Here is a 20,251-nt window from a genome sequence, read left to right on the forward strand (position 1 = left end):
ATCTTCACTCAGGAGCAGATATGTCTAACAAATAAAGTGACAGTGTTAATTATCAAGACGATATGAACATTTTTGGCCTCAGCGACTAGAAGTTTCTTCTAGTTAATGAGTTTCTCCTTCGTTGTAAAAGTGTTTGCTCGTTGTGGGAACTGTTGTGTTCTGTAATTTTTAATGCCTCGACCTAAATTAAAAGCCTTGATACAATGTATGTTGTGATTTGACTAAACATAAAATATAATTATTGCAAGTACTCAAAGTGACAGATTATCGTAAATCAATGTCAGTGTTGAGGTTACAGTGGAAGAAAAAAGGGCTTTAACGTGCGTTCAGATGTAGATGTGTGTGTAACACCTTGACCCTACTGCTAATGTCACCTGTGCATGAGTGAATATTTGAGTAATGAAAGTAAAGTTTTGAATTTATTTACATTATTTCACTAAAAACAGAACGACCAATCAAAAGACCAAACTACAGAGGAGAAACCAAACCAGACCGTGAAATGGATTGCAGTTGTTAAATACATGAGAATCCACCTCACCACTCATGTCAGTGCAAGAAGATGAACATGAACAGGAAGTTAAATCCCTGAAATTTTAACATCTGAGCTTATATCAAAGGGTTTTATCAATTAAAAACTAACCTTTTTTTCTAATGTGTGTAAACTAAAACACATGAGCTCAGAGAAAGTGAAGAATGTGACATTTAGAACCCAGTTACAAAAGGTAGGAATGTTACCTTAAGACAAAATACATGGTAGAATAAAAACACTGTAGATACAAATTAGATTCAGTGACAAGAAAACAAAGTTATTAAAGTGGCTGCTTTAGAGAAAAGAAACGAAAGGTATAAAGTGTGAAGTGACAACAATACCAAAATATGTCAGTACACAAACAACTTTCACAGCAGGTTTAAAACAGAATGATTAATCCTCTGCATTCATTACCCCAGCATTCACTCTTGCTCTCATGGTATAAAAACTTCACACACACATACACACTGTCTTCACATTAGTGAGCACATGCTCTTTGGTGAAGCGCTCCAGCGCACCCAGCTTAGTTTTCTTTCAGTGTAAGGTGGGTAACGCAGGCCGTTGAGCATCTCCAGGCCCCAGCCACGCAGCATGCACGCACGTCTGTGGCTGAATGTCTCAAAGCCCCAGCGGCCATGGTAATTGCCCCACCCGCTGGAACCTGCAGAGACCATATAGTCAGTCAAAAAAAAGCCCCAGTTATACAGAGGAGAACTTGCATCTTCCAGTGTTTATTCAAAATATAAGACTCCAACTGACTGAGAAACCAAAATTCCAAGTTTACTTAAAGAATATTCTCCAACATTATTAGAGAAACTAGTCAGTCAAGGCCGTGAGAGGCTTGAAAGAGGAACAAAGCCAACATCAGCATAATATCGTGTTCTAAAGAACCATGCTGATCACTACCAGTTAAGCATGTTAGCATACAACATTGCTGAATGCAAGTAGTAACTAAGTACAGCTGAGGCTAATGGAATCTAATTAGTTAGTTTCAATAATATTTTGTAAGAAACCAAATCAAGTTTTTACACTATTAAAACTGATTTGGATGCAGTAATGGCCGTAAAGGATATTTAAGGGAACAGCAAAGTTATTTCACTTCATCCCGAGGACATGAATGTCTCAACCAGATTTACTGGAAATTCATCCAATAGTTGTTGAAACATTTCAACTAGAAAAACATCATTGTGGCACTACAATTGAAGTCTGGACAAAACTAAAGTCCGTACGATATACTGTCCTGAAACCTTCAGTGTATTAAAACTTAGTTCCAGATTGAATTATTCCAACAACTATTGGGTGCATTGCCAGAGCAGACCAATATAAATGTTGCTCGACTTCCTATTTGGAAATGATCCATGAGAGATTCAGAATCTCAGAAAGTAATTCCATTTATGCACCTGCACAACTTTAGACATTTTGAAAACAGTGTCCTAGAAGAGGTGACCCTCGCTTAAGCTAATTGTTTCTTGAAATGCTAAGGCACAACACAAGTGTATGGATAGACTAGAATGCATGTCGATAGCGGAAAAATAAAGTATAATTAAGCTTGAAGGGTTAACATCACATTCATTTAACCATTTATGCATGCCCAGCAATAGGACTTAAAATGCATGAATGTCCACCGTCCTTTTAGCCAGTCCTAATATTAGGAACATGGCTTGACTGGCTGAGCATGCAATGCCAATATTATTAATGTTGTAATTTTTCCAATTGTCATTCATGTAATACGTTTTTACTTGGTAAATTAAAAAAACTCCACATTTAACCATAGTGTGTGTATTTATATATATATATATATATATATATATATATATATATATATATATATATATATATATATATATATATAGTGCAAGATAACCTATTTTAAGATGGCACAATACAATTATTCTGAAGGACATAGCTGAGAGACTTTATACAAATCATCTGCATACTAAAGCAGAAAAATGCATGCAAAACACTACGCTCTAGTTTGATGTCATTGCCCAGATTACGTCTCTGTGTAAACTAATTTCACGTTTCCAGCTTTTTCCAATGATCTAAGGGATCAAATACTTCCTGTTGGACCAACAGAGCAACATACACATAAGTGGCGAAAGCATTAGATCAGGGTCAAACCTACCTACACCTCCAAAGGGCAGACTTGGCAGGGTCATGTGTAAAATCCCGTCATTAGAGCAGAATCCGCCGCTGCTGGTATTTTTCAGCACCGTCTCTACCACCTCCAAAAAGCAAAGAAAGTTAGACGTTAAATATTAGACAACATGAGGTAGGGCGCTGTAAAGGTGGGTGGCTGCATAGTTGTGCGTTCTTACAGATGATTCTTCAGAGAAAACATAGAGAGCCAGTGGCTTCTCTTGACGGTTGATGAAGGCAATGCCTTCCTCCAGAGTATCAACACAGATGATTGGCAAGATGGGGCCGAAAATCTCCTCCTGCATTAGGGCATCATCTTCAGCCACGTCCACCAACACTGTGGGAGCTGGGGAGAGGACAACGACAGAAGGCATTATAGCATGTGTGCACACATTTGCCATCAATCCACTTTCTTTAGGAGAGGAAAAGGCCAGCACTTAATGTATTAACCAATGCAATGTTAACAATTATCCCAGATGTTGGCGCCTACCACCAACCTAGTCATAAGTCATCATGACTGAGCTGAGAGATAAAACATGCAGGGACCCAACAAATCATTGCTTGAAATCTTTCAGGACTTGCATGTCATTGTAAGGAGGCGCCAGGGACGGATATGTGTCAACAAGAATGTAAAACAAGGAGCACAAAACGTTCCTGTTCCACATAGGAGTAGTAGGGTGTCATCATCATAGGCTGCTGCCGCAATGACATTTTTATAGGCCAACCAAGAAGGAGGCGCCACCTGTGTTCCCTCACCAAGCAGCCAATTGTAAGTACCCAATAATTTCTGGATAATTGCAGAAAATAAACTGACAAAAGTTTAAGACACTAGCAGGTTGTGTTGAGCAAGATAATCTCGGCAGATGAACACTGCTTTTGGGAGAAAGCCTTCAACTTGTAAATGTGGTCTCTGTACCTCGTCTGAAAAAGCTTTTCCACTTAGAAAGCTTGGAAGAGAATGAAAAACACAACAAGGCTGTGAAGGCTGATTAGTGACTATATCGGGTTTCATATTTGGTGTGATGACATTTTATGTCACTGACAACCTCATTGGTCCCATTAAGCATCTAGTTTAAAAGGCCCTAAACTAGATGTTTCTCCCAAAAAATAAAAAGAATCTGGATCCTCGACAATACAAGTCTGAAGTCGATCAGATGAACAGTTGTTGAGAAATTGAAATACAGACAAAAGGGAAGACAGATGTATAGTTAGATGATCTCTTCAGTTCAGGTATAAAAAGGGAGATGTTTGTAACAACAACTAAATTGTTACACTAGAATGCTGCTGTAGCTCGACATGTGATTTAAAGTTATGATTTTAAGGTACAGGATGTTAGAGCCTGAAACAAGGCTCATGAGGTGCAGAGCATTGTTATTCTCCTGCTTCTTAACCCTACCTATGTACTTGTCCTCCTGGTTGCCCTCTCCTCCCACGACGACTTTGCCCTTGGACCTCCCGAGCAGTTCCATCAGATGCGTCCAGTGTCGTGGTGACACAATGCGGCCCAGGTCGGGAGAGGCTTGAGGCTCCGTGCCAAAGCAATCCACCAGGGTTTTCTGTATTTCAGGTAGCAGGGCTTCCCGTGTGGCCGGAGTGCACAGCACATAGTCCGGTGCGACGCAACTCTGACCAGAGTTGAAATACTTTGCCCACACCAGGCGGCGAGCAGCAGCCGCCATGTTCACCGCACCATATAGCAGGCAAGGACACTTGCCCCCCAGCTCCAAGGTCACTGGAGTCAAGTGGACGGAGGCTGCCACCAGGACACTGCGTGCCACAGCCTGAGAACCTAAAAGAGAAAGAGAAAGTCAGTATCCAAAGTGGATGGATTCTTCCTCTGAAGAGTATGAATTACATTTCAAGGCAAAGCTGCGGCAGTACTTGGAAGTAGGGCTGTGCAATATGATCGAAATCTCAAAGCCCAACAAGTCATTTCATAGTTACCCATTCATTCTACCTTTTTTCCATCTGATTAAATGGTGTCAATGCCCTTGCAGATGTTATGGCATTTAGTAAGTAACAGCGCCCCCTGCAGCCACACTTGGTGATTCATTCTGTTGATCGGGATGTGTGTCTCGTTTTCTGTACAACAAAACCAACTTAATTGCTCAATTCTATCAAAGTTTTGAGCGGGGCTGTGACTGGGATGTTCCCCTCACTGAACTGAAACAACCAACGGTGGATATTGGATCATGGAGCTGATAAGTTGTAACAGCAGCTCTTGGCTCCATCATGATCATGATGATTCTTGTCCATAAATTGTGTCACAGACAACATCGGATTCTGGTGATGACTAGATTAGGTGGTTTGAGACTGTTGTGGGGACCAGTCTGTGACACATTATAAATTAGAGAATAATGATGTTTTACAATTCTCACATGATAGATACCAGCATATTGCACAGTCTCTGATCGACAGATAATAAAATGACCAAAATCGGTTAAAATATTGTCTCAAAATATACTTAATACTTAAACAGATTGCTAACTGTACATTATAGCAGCGTATGTGAGGCAGATTGCTGGTTCATGCAATAGGAATCCAGTTCGCTGGACTGCTGCACACTACTATCAGAGGGAAATGCACAACTGCAAACACAAAGACCACTTTTTTATATATTAAAGGCACAGTCTTCCTCTCACAAATGAAAATAAATATTCTTAAGCAATCAATGCAAAACACATTTTTATCTGCCTCAGTCTAATGTGGTCTGGTGTCATCAATGCCCCATTGCATGTCATATTAGCAAACTCAATGAAATCCTCACTCACTGAAATTGATTAGTAAGTTTACTGAATTGTCTATAGGTTACATTCTTTTTAATGCTGTTGAAGCACTAAATCCAATTTGCCCTGCAGCTGAACGCAGATGGAAGCAAACAGTTCACATTTGCACACCCTAAATATAGACTGTTGATAAACATTTTATAAAGTCTAAAAACTAATTGCTGACATTCTGGTTTGTAGACCGTTGTAGATGGAAACAGATATATGTACCTGTGTAGAAGATGTGGTCAAAGCGATTCTTCAGAAGTGCTTTGGTCTCCTCTGCTCCACCCCGAACAACTGCATAACAGTCCTGTCAAAATAAGAGTCATACTCTTAAGTGTTAAATTTACTATTCCAAGCTCAAAGGTCTAATATGACAACTCAATTCTATTGTCTTGACTAAACATCAGCATGGCCAATATGAGCAGAACTACAGACTTTCCACTAAAATGGAAAAACGTGGCTCGAGACTCATTTATTTACACTTTGTTGGGTTTTGTCATTTCATTCACCACGTCAAAAGTTATTTACAGCAACTAAAGAAGATTCTATGGATCCTATTGTTTATTCAGTAGGATCAACGGGTTGTTTTGGAGGTTTTGTGGTCAAATAATCCAGTCGGAGTCTGAGGTTTTAATGGTCATTGAGAGTGTCCTGTAGGAGGTTCAGGGGAGGTGACTCAGGAGCCTTCTAGTGAATCTTTTGGGTAGTTAAAGACCTATGGGTAATATCCATTGAAATATTTCAATTTATACCTCCAGCAGAGTGCAATACACTTGAATAAATTATAGCTGCTGTCAGACATACACAGAACGCAAATGTCAGTGGCTTCGAGACATTTTCTGAAACTTTCCTGCCGATCCCCGTATTTCCTTAAAATGTCCGAGTGAGCCTGTGTGAGAATACAAGCTGGAAATACTGCTTCATTCTTCACATGTTCAATGCAAACTCTAAAATGGACTGACAAAATTTAAGACATTTTCAAGAGTTCATGCCTGAAAACAGCATACAAGATAGTCAATAACAGAGCTTGGATCAATTCATTGTATATTTGAATAGCTTTCCTTTATGTGGGAGGCAATTTCCGTCTATTTCTATAGTGTATATTAATAAAAAATTCTATAAGCAAAATTAATTTTGTATTATGAGAACTAGACAGACATGGCGAGTTGTTCGGCCTTTGTGGAGGCACTTCCTCTACTGAGTGACATTCTGGCTCTGAAATGTTTATTTTACTACCTTGGACCAACAGTTTATGGAGTTTATTATATTGATTGCACTACAGGTTCTGGACTGAATCAAAAAGAGGGTTAGGGTTAGGCTTTCTTTACCTGAGACAGATACTTTGGGACGAGTTCTGCTATCAGTTGTTCTGTGGCTGCACTGATCTCTGAAGGCTTGATGATCACACAGTTTCCTAGATGGAAACATCAACCAGCAAGTAAAGACATCACCTCATCTAACGTCACTTTGTGATAGAGGTCAACTTCACCGAGAGTAGACAAACACAGCATGACTATGGCATACCACTGATAGCTTTAGATGACTGGATATAATGTATTGTGACATGGAAAAGTATAAATGAAACCAGCTAAAGTTTGATTTAGCACTAGTCATTTAATTTATAGGAATATGAAAAAGATTGATTATTGCCAGTCATATGGATGTGAATCGTACCTGCTGCAATGGCTCCGACCATGGGTAATAAAAGGAGTTGCAGGGGATAGTTCCAAGCCCCAATGACTAAAACAACTCCTAATGGCTCTCTCCGTACAAAACAGTCGTCCAGCTTTGTTGCCTTAAAATTAACAAAAAGAATAGCCAAAAGGCAATGAAAACAATACAATTTGAAATCACAGTACATAAACAATCTTCTGAAAATAACAAAGCAAACACCTGCTTGCAACATAATTTTGAAATATTTCACATTGGAAAGTAAAACACCGTATGATCGAGCGGGGTGGCACCACTAAGGGTTTTTAATTCTATAAACTGTGGCTGCCCTTTAACAGCAGTTTAAGTGTATTCATACATTTATTTATTTGCGATCTTTTCCGATTATGTCTGACTAAATAACAAAATAATTGTATGGCAATCATTCTCTGTATGTTTTTCGAAGGTTTAATCCGAGCCAGGCCATGCAACAATGACAGCAATCATAAATGGAATCAGATCTGTACGTGGTAATTATGCAAAGTACACCCTTTGGAATCAGTATCAGGAATTGGAAAAAAGTATCGGAACATCGCTCATTTTTAAGTTTGCTTGCCTCTAATCAAAACTTTAAAAGAGCAACTTAAACAACATTCCACTCGTTTTACACATTAATGCCAGTTTTCTCCTGATGAGGAGTAAAACCTGCCTTGTGACTTTTTGCTGACTTTAATATAACCTTGAAATGACGCAACACCTCCAATTTGTTGTTGGACCATAGTGGATATTTAGAAAACAGCGAAGGACCTGATAAAAGATAAATGCTAAATGGTGGCTCAACTGGTTATGCAGCTTGAAACAAGATGCCACTTTACCACCAGCTGAAAAACTCTCCCTCTCTTTTCTGACAACCATAGGTTTAAATTGTGGCCTTGCTGCAGTGATGTAGACATGTCCAGCAGGCCAAATGATAGCACAGTGACAACACATTAGAATAATTTGCAATGTTAGTCGCACAAATTTGTCAGCACATCCCATAATTACGGCCTATGATAAAAATAGTAATAGAGCTTAAACTGTGTTAAAACCTACCAGGTTCTTAGTGACATACTCCCGCTTCATCCAGCTGTTCAAGTTAGCATTGGCATAGTAGAGCTCATTGATCAATATGTCAACCTCAGACAGGACGGCTTCAAACTTTGGCTGAGGATAAAGAGAGGCAACCAGAAAGGGAAGTTAGTGCTTGTTGGATTGTAGCTTATAAACAAATATATGCAGTGCTGTGTTTTCTAACCAAAAATGTACGAATTCAAATATTTTTGTATAAATGTACAATTAATATTTGTAATGTTGGCGTTTAATGTGTCAGGATTGGTGTTAATACTGAACTGCATAGGGACAGCTGAGCTCAGTTAGCTTCTCGCATTGCTATGTTTTAAGGAACGTGTGTGTGTGTATGTGTGTGTGTGAGAACACAGCAGGAGATCATCACAGGATTTACTATGAGTGAGTAGGGGTGATGATGACGTTCTAATATGCGGCAGACATAAAAATAAAATAAATAGCTCAGCATTGGTTACATAACAGAAAAGCAGAGTTATACATAGAAGACACAGACGACGATCTGCAGCAAGCTTTTGATGATAAGAGCCAAACCAGTGTTGATGTACTGTAAAAAATGACACGTGATCTCCGCAGCAGAATTTAAACGTAACATCCTGCATCACCCCTCACCTCAATGCTCTGGAGAGCTCTGTGTTGTTTTGAATTCTTCCAAGCGGAGAATCTCCTGCTGAGCTGTGTATGTGTGAATGGAAATCTCCACAGAAAGAGTGGACCCTATACTCTGGACTTCGGCTTATGAGACACACGAGCACAGTCTTGTACCTTGGCGAGGTCTTTGTGAAGCGCTTTTATAATCTGTTCCTCGTTTTCTTCGATCATGGCTATGAGGTTGGTCAGCTGTGTTCGTCGAAACTGCTCCGGGAGTGTGACGCCTGAACGAAACGTCTCCCGCAACCTCTCCACAACCTGGCTTTGGGTCTCCATCCTTTCACTGGGAACAAAAACAGGGCTTTCAAATAAGTGGACATGAAGACAAGAAAGCAAAAGACTCGCATTTGTGAAGGTGTAACAGACAAAAACCTTTTAAATATTTACTGTCGTTCATTTGACTTTTTTCCACAGCAGCCATTTTGACATGGAATAGCAGGTACACACAGAGAGGTGTTACTCATCACATTCATCAAGGCTACTTTACCTACATTGATTAGTAATGCCAGTGTTTGCCTGCGGTTATTATGTTAAAATGGCTGCTGTTGAATAAAGTTCTCTTCAGTTTTTGTGACAAACACCAGCTAGCCAGAGGACCAATGTAATTTAAGTGTACAGTTTAAATAGATACCAACGATTACTGCAGTTTAAGTATATTTGTATAGTATAAACTGTAGTCATGTATAGTGATGTATAGGTACCTGAAGAACCTGAAGAAGTGGGTATACTCCTCTCCCTTTTATTTTTTTTAGTCCATCGACTTTAGTTCACCCGAAAGGTCAAATTGTCACTCATTTCCTGATGCACAATTTGCATCACTACAGGCCCACAGTCTTCAGGGTGATGCAACTACCTGATGATACATTGTGAGTCAACTCAACCGTCTATGGGCTGGTACCTTTTTATTGAAACTGTTGATTTGCAACAGACAGAGTGGGCCACCCTTATTAAATTAACATTAGGGGGAATCTGTGTAATGTGGGACATGTTTCTGCTATGTTGACTTCTGTGACCTGGAATCTTTTTAAAGTGTTTTCTTACACCATAAGAATGAATGGAGACCGCAAACTCAGGAGACATGACTCAGCTTTTAGTGTTCTTTGTGCTAAACAAAATTCTTCCTGATCATCCCCAGCCTGGGAATTCAGTCACATGATATCCATTCTAACCTATAGCAAGTCATGTTGACTAGATTTTGTTAGAACAGGAAATAAGAGAGTGGGGCTCAGGTGTCCAACATATCCCAGTGTCCCATGTTCTGTTGCCCTTATTAATGGGGTCACTTAATCAGGTCAGGGAAAGGGCGCGTGAGGATTTTACCTGGATGACAAATGGACCCGCCCTACCATGCCTCTGATTGGCTTGCTCTGATGCTCTTATCCTAACTATCCAATCAGAGGCAGAGCTATCCGGGTGAGGCTTTCGCTGTGCTATGAAAAAAATGGTGTAATGAATGATGCGCACAGCACGCGATGACGCAATGTTGATTGAAAGATGATCAACACCGGCGAATACTGTGTAACAATATGAATCTGTTTATTCAATGTTTGGTCATTCATGACACTTTTAGAACGTGAAGAGTTTCTGACCCATAAACACGCATTCATTCGTCAAAAGCTTCCAAACCACAGCAAATCACTGGATGTGTTTAGGAGGAACAAGATTTTGCAGCTGGAGAGAAAAGATATATAAAATACCCGTAAACTGAATTTACCACAAGACTTCAAGACCACGTGTTGGGTTCACACAAACTGGCGGCAAACACACGGCGTTCCAGCTTCGTTAGTGCGTCACGAGCAGGTCCTGATTCATTTACTCAGGAACTCGTGTTTTCAATTACTTTTACACACTTTTCCATGTTAATTTTTTGAATTAGTACACTAGGGTTTGACAAACTGAGCAGAAATGTAACAGAATGACGAACAACGTGTGGTTGAATCTACCTTTGACTTGTGTGTCTCAAACGGCACCAGCCCCGCAGACCCCGCAACGACCAGCTGCTGCACACTGACGAGTCTCGAGTGTTTCCGGGAGTTGTTCCTTTTCAAGCCAAGATACCGGTTCGACCTCACAGGCGATGGGAGGAGGAGACGGGGGGTTTTGGTCTGCCTTGAATAACAAGCTGGAAGAACGAGTCAGGCCACGCTGAAGTGACCTTGCAAGTTCCGACTGGATTTCCCTGTCACCTGAGTAAGGAAGGATAGAGCTGACGTCATCCTCATTCAGTCTCTGTGATAAAGTGTGTGAAGGGAGAGTTATAAAACAAGCTCAAGAGTGAAGAACACTACAAGTGGTGGGGCTCAGCCAATTCTTTGTATAACTTGCACACCTCGGGCACTTAGTAAACTATTTGTATTTGATAGTGACTCAATAGTTCATTGAAAAAGGAAAATTGGATCATCTACTCAGCACTATGTCTATAGAGGGGTGGGTGAGTTGTTTGAGTTTACAACACACTGTTGGAGCCTCAGATCTTCACAGCGTTTCATCCGAATCCAATACAATTGAAGTTACTGGGGACCCACTTCAAACAGTATAGAAAAAAAGAAACAGAAAATGTCTCCATACTGCTCTGTGGTACATCCCAGTGTCAGTAAGCCACTATGATCCACACTCACTGCAGCTCCAGAAGAGGTTCTCAGGACTTTCAGACAAATTTTGGTGTAAATAATGCCTTTTTTTGTCTTTCACATTTGAAGAATCAATCACCAGTTACTTCAATTACATTGGATTTGGCTGCAACTCTGTTTACCCGTGAAACTCCATAAGTGATTTGCTGACTCAATCACTCCTCTATTGGCATAGTGGTGAGTAGATGAGTGAAATTTCCTTTTTGGGGGAACTATCCCTTTAAGGGTGGCAGGATTCCACATGGGAATATTTTCAAGGGAAATGTTTGACCCAATCAGGAATTTACATCAGATATCTGATATACAGTGAATTGTAGAGGAAGGTAAAGGTTCTGTTGGTTTGGTCCCCACTCCTAATTCAAACCAGGGATCCTTGATGACAGGTTTAAACAGAGCAGCAGAGCAAAATTGAATTAATCTTAAATTTCATTATTCAACATAACAATATGAGCTGGAGAGCCATGGTGTTTCAGATACTTGGTTAAGTCAGATTTGCCTTCAGAACCAAGTAGTCCAATTGTGCCACTAATGCAGTTTGCATGTATGCAGTGATTTCAGAGTTTTGTCAAGCTGTGGGGTCTAGTACAGTGATTGTGATAACTGCAAGCACATTGGATCCTGTCACCATGCACGTTATTAAATCACACCTGCAGATAAATCAGCATTAATACAAAAACTTTATTCTCACAATATCAAAATTGACAAACCTACAGAGATTTGTAGAGTCATAGGAATTAAGAGAGAAAACAACAGTGAATATAGTGACTCTTGACTGGGAGTCATTACATGAATGGTATTTATTTGTGATGGTGCTGGGCAGCAGCACTGGGTATGTTAAATAATGACTTACGTGACAAATGACAGCTAAAAGAAACATCATACCAAAAAAAGCGGGTTGGGAGGGGCTTGGTCATTTTGAATTTAATCCTGGCAGCAACAATTATTCAAAAATGTAAAACAGAGAACATATGCATTGAAGGAATTACTTAACGATAATCTTATAAAACCTCCTACATCTGCATATGTTAGCAAAAAAAGAAAATCTAACTCCTTCCAAATACTTCTAAAACTAAATGACAATGTTCGTCATGAAAAAAATACTAAACATGTGCTTGGAGGGAGAGTGCTGTATCTACAGAGAGAGAGAGGACAGAAGTTGGAAATGGAAGGAGGCCGAGAAGAAAATGACCAGTTTATATCTGAAGAGAAGTGACAACAGTCATGGGCCCAGCATCACCCTCCCCCATACACCTTTCCCAGTGACTGTTCTGTCAGGCGCGGGCAGTATGGCAAAAATCCAGCTCTTCAAGCTGAAGCTGTTTGGAGCTCCAGAGGGTGTGGCAGGGTTTCTGTCGAACTGCTGAGAGTTCAGACTGACAGAACTGTCCAGCAGCAGGATGGAGCGCAGCGGGTGTGAAATGGTACCGGAGGTTTCAACACATCATGGCTGTCTGCTCGAGGACCTCACAGGAAATAGTCGGCTACTGGCTTCTTGGAGGGAATGCCCCTGGTCTCTTGCGGCGCTGCCTCAAATATGATGAACTCCCGCTGTAGATGCTCATCCAGCTCCAATATGGCTGCCACGTTGCCACATCTAATTATCCAGAGGAGAGAGCAAAAAGTTTAGGATATGGCAGGTAACGGAAAAGACATTTAGAAGGAAAACCAACCGTTTCTCATAGCAGATCCCACAAAATCTGTCATGTAAACCTAGCTCTCTGTATACAAACTGCTAAATGATACGGTGTTCAAAATGGTAAATATACAGTATGTACATGGACTGACTTGGCTTGTCACTCAGATTGTTGTTTAATGTTCATCGTGCCCTTCGGATAGTATGCTATGGTGTACAATGTCAGGCCTGATATTTTAACTTACATTTTTTGTGAAATAGATTCTTTAAAAGTATGCCAAAGTAACTATTAGCAGATGCCGTTTGCAGCCAAGGATGTAGAAATGACTGGATTTCTTTAATACTGAAGTAGTCTAATCTCCATGAATTCAAAGGGGATTCAGGACCATGTAGCCAAGATCATGATTTGCCCAGTTAGTGTTATACAATATAGAATTTAACTGCCTCTGTGAGCTGCGTCATTGCTGAAGCTCCCACTGTTATACAGGCTCTTGTAGCATCCAAACGGAAATAGCCAAAGCTGTTTTCAATTCAGCAGCAAAGATTCTTTGCCTCTTTATTTACATTTGCCTCCGCTGCAACTTCACTTCATCTCTCTTACGCACCCTTAAGGCCAATGTATGCTTCTCCGTTTTGACGGACACGGACAGATAGGACCGCTTTCTCCAACGTGGAACGCCCTCTCCGGGCCTCTCCGCGGCTCCTCGGAGAGCTTTTCGTGCAGCTCTCATTTTTCTAACTATACGTCGAAATGGCGGCCAGCCGACAGATAGCACTTGGCTGTGATTGGTCCACTAAAAACATAATTTCCGGACCTCTAACTTCCTGTTTCATTCCCTAAATCAAAATAAACCTGAATCACAACTACGACTCTATGATTAATGTGACAAGTGTGTTAAGCCAGCGGCGTTGTCCGGCTGACGGTGGCTGGCTAGAGCACTTACAGCATGTGTGTACGGTTACATACGGTTATAACGAACTTTGATAACGGGGCTAGCGGGCTAGCCACCATGCTAACTGCGGTGGGAACAGCGCAAAAACCCGCTGACTTTAATCCCACGGCTCTCATGACACTGTTTCTCAAACACCGTCAGGTTAGAAGCAAACACTTGGTAGTAGCTAGTATCGGGTGTCCCTGCTGACTGTGTGTGGAAGCTGGGGGGAGCTAGCTGCCTCAGTGTAGCTTCAAGCTGTTGCAGCTGTTGAATTAGCAACGCAGTTTGGAAACAAGACCGGGGAACCACTGCGTTAAGACACAATAACATAAGCATTATGACCCGCTGGGTGTCACTTTATTTCAGCAAAACTGTTGCGTCATCAACAGCCTTTTTCTGTTGTCATCGTTCACTGTGTGTGAGGAGCTGGGGGGACGTAAATAAACCAGCGTGGACTTCTTCTATATACCTCATGAGGTAGGCTTCTCTAAGCTCGACCTCCTTTGCGCCAACTACTGTTCTGGCGGTGAATTGTTTTCGGAACAAAAAGGCTTGTAGAACTATAAATCAAGAAGTGTCCGTCCGCTCCGCCCGTCAGTCCTTCCGCAACGGACTCGGAGAAGCATACAGAGACCTTTAGGAGGCACAATCTACAGAACCACAAATAATGAAAATTCATGTATTCACATATGGTGTCTTTTGAGAATGTATATTTGGAGTAAGGTAAACACATATGCTGATTAAATCTGTCATAAATTATGAGCACACACCAAAAACAAATAAGGATTAACACATTGGTTATGTTTTGACCGGTTGATTCAATACAACCTTTACCACTCAGGCATTTCTGAGGATAACCCCTGCTTTAAACAGACTTGCTGAGTGTTAGCTTGGACCACAGCATGATATAAAGTCCAATCAAACAGGACTAAACAGTGTCATACAAACAGGGAGACTGATTAAAGCTAGAGCCTCACACTCGTATTAGACTGCCCCTAAACAATACAGCTGAATCAATTAAATATGAGTGTAACTGTAAGTACCTGTAGCAGTAGTTGGGGGCTGACCACACAGTGAGCACTGTCTCGTTGAAGTGCCATTTGTAGCCCTCCATGACCAGCTGATGTGCTCGACAGATCATGTGGATGTCGTTGGCGGCATTGAACTGGGCCACCACATCACTTCCAAACAAGTATCCAGCACCTCTGGGACTCACCCCCCACCCTGTGGTGTCTAAAAGCAGGCAAAGAAAATTGTTCAGATTAAGATCGACTTCCAACATGGTATCATAATCAGGGAAAGACTTGTCAAATTAAAAAATGTCAGTTGTGGTGTAGGAGAAAGACAGTGATACTACAATGTGTCTGTGACAGAAGAGAAAGAAAAAGAGGCAGTCAGCAAGCGACAGAAAGAAAAGATATGTAAACCTATCTCAGACTGTTTTGTGTCCCTTACTTCCAACGCTAAATGTTCTGCCACACAGTCCGTATCTTGTTTATAAGTTCAAAGCCCTAGTGTATATTGTTAATGTGTAGTCTACAATGTGAATGACTCACTACACAACATATTAAAACATTTACAAATTTTTTTTTTGTAATATCTCCCCAAAAATAGTTGTTATGTTATCACAACTTTTCATGGTTTGCATGACCACAAAAACCCTGTGTATGTCAAACTACAAATCCACCACTACACCATTTTCAACTCATTTTTGTTAAAAATAGTAAATACATCGAATTACAACGTAGCATTTAAAAATCTTGAGTGACTCCAGTGTACCTTCAGGGTCTGACCACAGGAGGTCACACATGGGCCCATCATGGGGAACCTCCTGTTTTCTGTCAATGGTCCGGATCTGGTCCAGAGTCTGGATGGAGGGAGACAAGCCACCGTGCACACAGAAGATCTGAGGGACGGAGAGAGGAATTAAATCAAATCAAATGATGGAGTGTATATAGCAATACTTCAGTGTATAAGAAGTTCCTCAAACAGATATTAACACACTTAAAACTTGAAAACTATATGTATGTCACTAAATTTAACGGGACAATGGATCTCACCTTGCCATCAATGATAGCAGAGAGGGACAGGTAGTCAAAGATCTCAGTGCAGTATCTCCAGACAGTGACTGAGCCGTACTTGCGGAGGCACTCATCGTAGAAGCCGTAGACCTGGGTGATTTGCCGGGACTCGTGGTTTCCCCGGATCAATGTTATCCTATCTGGATAACGCACCTTAGAAACACAGATTTGAAAAGATGAGGATGGCTTGTGCATTTCCTAGAAGCATACCAACTGCAGAAATGAAATTTAATAATAACCCGGAGAAGATTTATGAAATATTCATAAGAATTTAAAATATAATATTGACAAGTAACACTATAAATTAATCCAGATTTGTATTCCTCTTTGGATCTGTTAACTGTAGGAATGGTACCAACACATAAAATGTTACCTTGCACATTTTATCTCAACATTTAGGATGTCTACTAGATAATTGTCTTCTATGCTTTTCGCCATTCTCAATCAAGACAAAATCTCAGTCAATATGCGAGTATGTACACAAGGGATGGGGCTGCTCAAAGAAAGGCTGCCCTAACTTACAAATTACAATGATGAAGAGAAATTAATTGTTCAAAAGTGTGGCAACACTTTAAATGTGTAAGTTGAAACACGAGGAACATTAAACCTCTTAGTCATGTTCATCACATCCAGGTAGAGAGAGGCACAGCTCAGTTCTTTTGCAATTGGCCCACGTGTGTAAACTACGAGTTAACTTATGGATACAAAAATAATTGTGGCGGGTGCGTTCAAAAATCCAATGTGAAATGTTCCATGCATCAACCGAATGGTTCAGAAATGTAGTTTCAGATCAGTGTAAAGGCTGAATGTAAGCAAAGAAAGTTATGACTTCAGTTATTTACATTAATGAAAAGAATGAGAGGATGGGCATCATCAGCACAGGGTGCTACTGCACTTAAATTAACATCTGTTTATGATGGAGCTTTTATAATTCTTAGCTTAAGCCAGATATGAACCTTAACAATGCATCATAGTATATTTGTTGCATCTCATCTTAAAATCTGTGATGTATTGATGAGGCCATTTGAATATGACCAACCAATTTTTTTTTACTTTGCTTAGAAAATTAAAAACAAAAAAGGACTGAAAGAAGTACTGGGCGGTAATCACACTAATTACATGTATACCAACACAGGAGGGAATGGTACAATTATGAAGTAGACTTGGCTTCAATTTCCTGCATACCTTGAGCGCTAGCAGAAGAAGGAAAGTCTCAACACTGTAGAAGCCTCTGTCCACAAAGTCACCCATGAAGAGATAATTTGTTTCTGGGACATCTCCACCAACCTGCAAAGTGGTGGGATTAACAACAAGTAGTTTAATAGAGGGATTTTGGCATCCAGCTTGACCTACCAATTTAACCTTAAAATACGTGAACATTTAAATAGAGTGAGCAAGAGCAAATAGAAACTTACTCTAAATAGCTCTTTCAAGTCATAGAACTGACCGTGTATATCCCCACATACCTATGAACAAAATAATGAGAATCACAGTTAACACATTATTTGACTTGAATGAAACTGAGTTAATAAAGAGTGCAAAGGTTTTACTTACTGTGACAGGAGAGTCTACTCTCTGGACATTGCTTTCTTCAACCAGAATCTCTCTGAAATAAATAAACATACATATTAGAGTACAATTTTTAGGGGTTTTGCTACTGCATTATTAAAACTAAGCAGCTGGACAAAAGGAAGTCAATATGATAATCATGTAACAAGAAGAGGCAGGTGTTTTTTTTTCTATACAACACCAAGCTTAAGACTTTAATTTCTACTATCCTACATGTGAATGAACCTTTATGAAACCGAACAGTGGGAACTATAATTGGCCGTTTGACTCTCACCAGACAATGTGTGTGTTCCAGGTATTACTCATGTTGTGGGAACTGTTTACACAGTGACATTATGTTTACTTGTCTTCCATATGAGGACAACATACAAGTCCCCATAACGTGTTACTATACTTTAACACAAATACATATTTCAAAGTTAGGGTTAGGGTTCGTCAAGTAGTAGTGGTGGTTAAGGTGAGAGCAAGCATCAAGGAGATCAATTGAAAGATAAGATGTTGTCTTTTGGAGACATGAATGACTGTTTGTAAAAAAAACAATTCCTGTCAATTTATATTTTATTTACAACAATCTAAAAAATATTAAAGTATTATGGTTTTTACAGTAAGAAATGCTGTAATTGATACAGTTGGAATGTACAATGTCACCCAGTATGGGTTTTTAACCATTTGCTTGTTGCATGCATTATTGACGTGAAACGTAAATGTATGTTCAAAAGGCAAATAATGAAACTCTTGGGTACAGCATACTTGTGACACTAGATGGTGAGGTACTGTACATAAAGGAGTAGTATTCTCTTACATGGTTTGCAGTTTTCGCTTCTATGGACTTGTATATATCAGTGTTTTATATCATGACAAAGATAATATTGCATAACCACTAAATTTATAGTTGATATCTGTAATATTATATGATCACTATTATTATGTATATTAACTTTTGATATCTATAATGTAACATATATTTATAAATAAACGTACGTTTAAAATGTTTGATATTGGTATTTAATGTTTGTTTTAAAATGTTTGATATCTGTATGTCTTAAATGTGGACCTCACTAAAAGTAGCTCCGGCTTAGGGTAGAGCTAAGGGGGATCCTTCTAAATAAACAAAATTATGTTGGCTAAAAGAAAATGTATGTAAGCAGCACGAATGGAGATTAATAAATTGAGCAATTATCACGTTTCAGTGTCTGTAATATGATCCACTTTGATTACCTGGCTTTGGCACACAGTGCTTTGACTTCGTTTTCCTTAATGAGCTCGCAGCGTCGGAGCTGCTCTATCTGTCGGTCCAGGTCACTGATGTCCCCCATTGTCACACACATAGGGAGAGCTGCTCACACGCTGTGCTAACAGGCCGTCTTCAGCGGGCAGTCACAACAGTCTCCCTCCCGGGAAATGGGCAGGCTCTTCAGCTTTTGTATGCCAGGCTTTTGCTGTAAAGATGCTCAGAATCACCAACTAGAAAGGAAATTGCAGTTGGATAGTTTAGTTGATGTCTGTTGTTTGATATCTTATACGTGCGTTTGCTCAAATTAGTTCTGACAGGACGATAGGTTTCGCTTGTTGAAACCGCTTTGAAACGCACACGGTATTGTTCGTATATCTACCCAGAAAACAGACTAACTGACGCTGTTGGGTAAGGAATGTGGGGCCTATGGGCGTAGCTTAGCGGCGGGCTAACCATTAGCATGTTAGCTTATAGCACCGCTAACGACGTCAGAGAACTACTGCTTCTTTGATAAGTTAGCTAACCATTTTGTCTGAGTAGTATGTCCCAGGGGTTGATGCTAAAAGCCACCGAACGCCACCGAATAATAACAGGTTCTTACCGGGCTTAATAAACCGAGTCGTGTATTTAGGTCAAATGGTGAAATGCTGTGTGTCAGCAGGCTAACTAACAGGAACAGGCGGCGCAGCGCTACTCTGCTAATTTCTGAGCTAGCATGCTAACATTCTATTTGAAAAACGACTCTTACGTCCCCGCAAAGTCGACAAAAGCAATTTAAGAGTGATTACCGCTTGGTGAGAGATGGATGAACTACGAAGAAGCGCACAGCAACTTGTTTCATTCCGCGGGTTGTGTTTCGTCGCCGTCCACCGGCTCCTCTTGCCCCGGTCTCTGCCGGTTGTCTCGCTCCTGTCGTGCTCATGAACACCAGCGCCGTCACTGCGACTTCCGGTGTAGGGGACGCGCATTGCTCGGGAAACACGGGAAGCTAAAGACAAAAGTCCAACCACAATAAGGAAAGCGAACCAGACGTCTCCTCCTGTCGAACACGTTGTAACGACGAATATTTTGTGTTTAATCAATATTCTAGATTCTCTTTTTTTTCAATAAGGGAGATGGAGACATACTTTCAAAGAGGGATATTTAGCTTTCAAGGTTTGAGTGTAGGTTAAGAGGGTCTTTAGGTCAATAAATAGGTATTTCCCACAATTTCATTACCAAATCATGAGTTGTAGAATTGCTAAAAATAATTAGCAGGGGTCACTGTAAATAAAACATTTTTACAACAATCTTCAGTTTTATTTTAG

At 40.3% G+C, this 20,251-nt stretch overlaps 2 protein-coding genes across 3 annotated transcripts; both read right to left on the reverse strand.

Moving 5' to 3' along the window:
- Nucleotides 1–406: 406 nt before the first annotated feature.
- Nucleotides 407–11,049, reverse strand: aldh3b1 (aldehyde dehydrogenase 3 family, member B1). The gene is made up of 10 exons (XM_053443561.1): nucleotides 10,806–11,049; nucleotides 8,977–9,145; nucleotides 8,182–8,292; nucleotides 7,114–7,234; nucleotides 6,768–6,853; nucleotides 5,665–5,746; nucleotides 4,065–4,457; nucleotides 2,848–3,014; nucleotides 2,655–2,754; nucleotides 407–1,190 (listed from the first exon to the last, which is right to left on the reverse strand). Exons 2-10 carry the CDS (start codon nucleotides 9,136–9,138, stop codon nucleotides 1,003–1,005), a joined length of 1,410 nt encoding a protein of 469 aa, XP_053299536.1. The 5' UTR covers nucleotides 9,139–9,145; nucleotides 10,806–11,049; the 3' UTR covers nucleotides 407–1,002.
- A 1,101-nt stretch (nucleotides 11,050–12,150) lies between these two features.
- LOC128458816 (serine/threonine-protein phosphatase 4 catalytic subunit B) lies at nucleotides 12,151–19,884 on the reverse strand. 2 transcript variants are annotated; one of them, XM_053443811.1, is made up of 9 exons: nucleotides 19,733–19,884; nucleotides 18,929–19,149; nucleotides 17,696–17,747; nucleotides 17,557–17,607; nucleotides 17,327–17,428; nucleotides 16,121–16,294; nucleotides 15,840–15,966; nucleotides 15,104–15,293; nucleotides 12,151–13,086 (listed from the first exon to the last, which is right to left on the reverse strand). In XM_053443811.1, exons 2-9 carry the CDS (start codon nucleotides 19,036–19,038, stop codon nucleotides 12,957–12,959), a joined length of 936 nt encoding a protein of 311 aa, XP_053299786.1. In that variant the 5' UTR covers nucleotides 19,039–19,149; nucleotides 19,733–19,884; the 3' UTR covers nucleotides 12,151–12,956. The 2 variants fall into 2 exon arrangements, with proteins under 2 accessions (XP_053299786.1, XP_053299785.1); XM_053443810.1 differs by having other exon boundaries at nucleotides 18,929–19,174.
- Nucleotides 19,885–20,251: the final 367 nt, after the last annotated feature.

Source organism: Pleuronectes platessa, chromosome 16 (genome assembly GCF_947347685.1).
Source record: "Pleuronectes platessa chromosome 16, fPlePla1.1, whole genome shotgun sequence".
NCBI lineage: Eukaryota > Metazoa > Chordata > Actinopteri > Pleuronectiformes > Pleuronectidae > Pleuronectes > Pleuronectes platessa.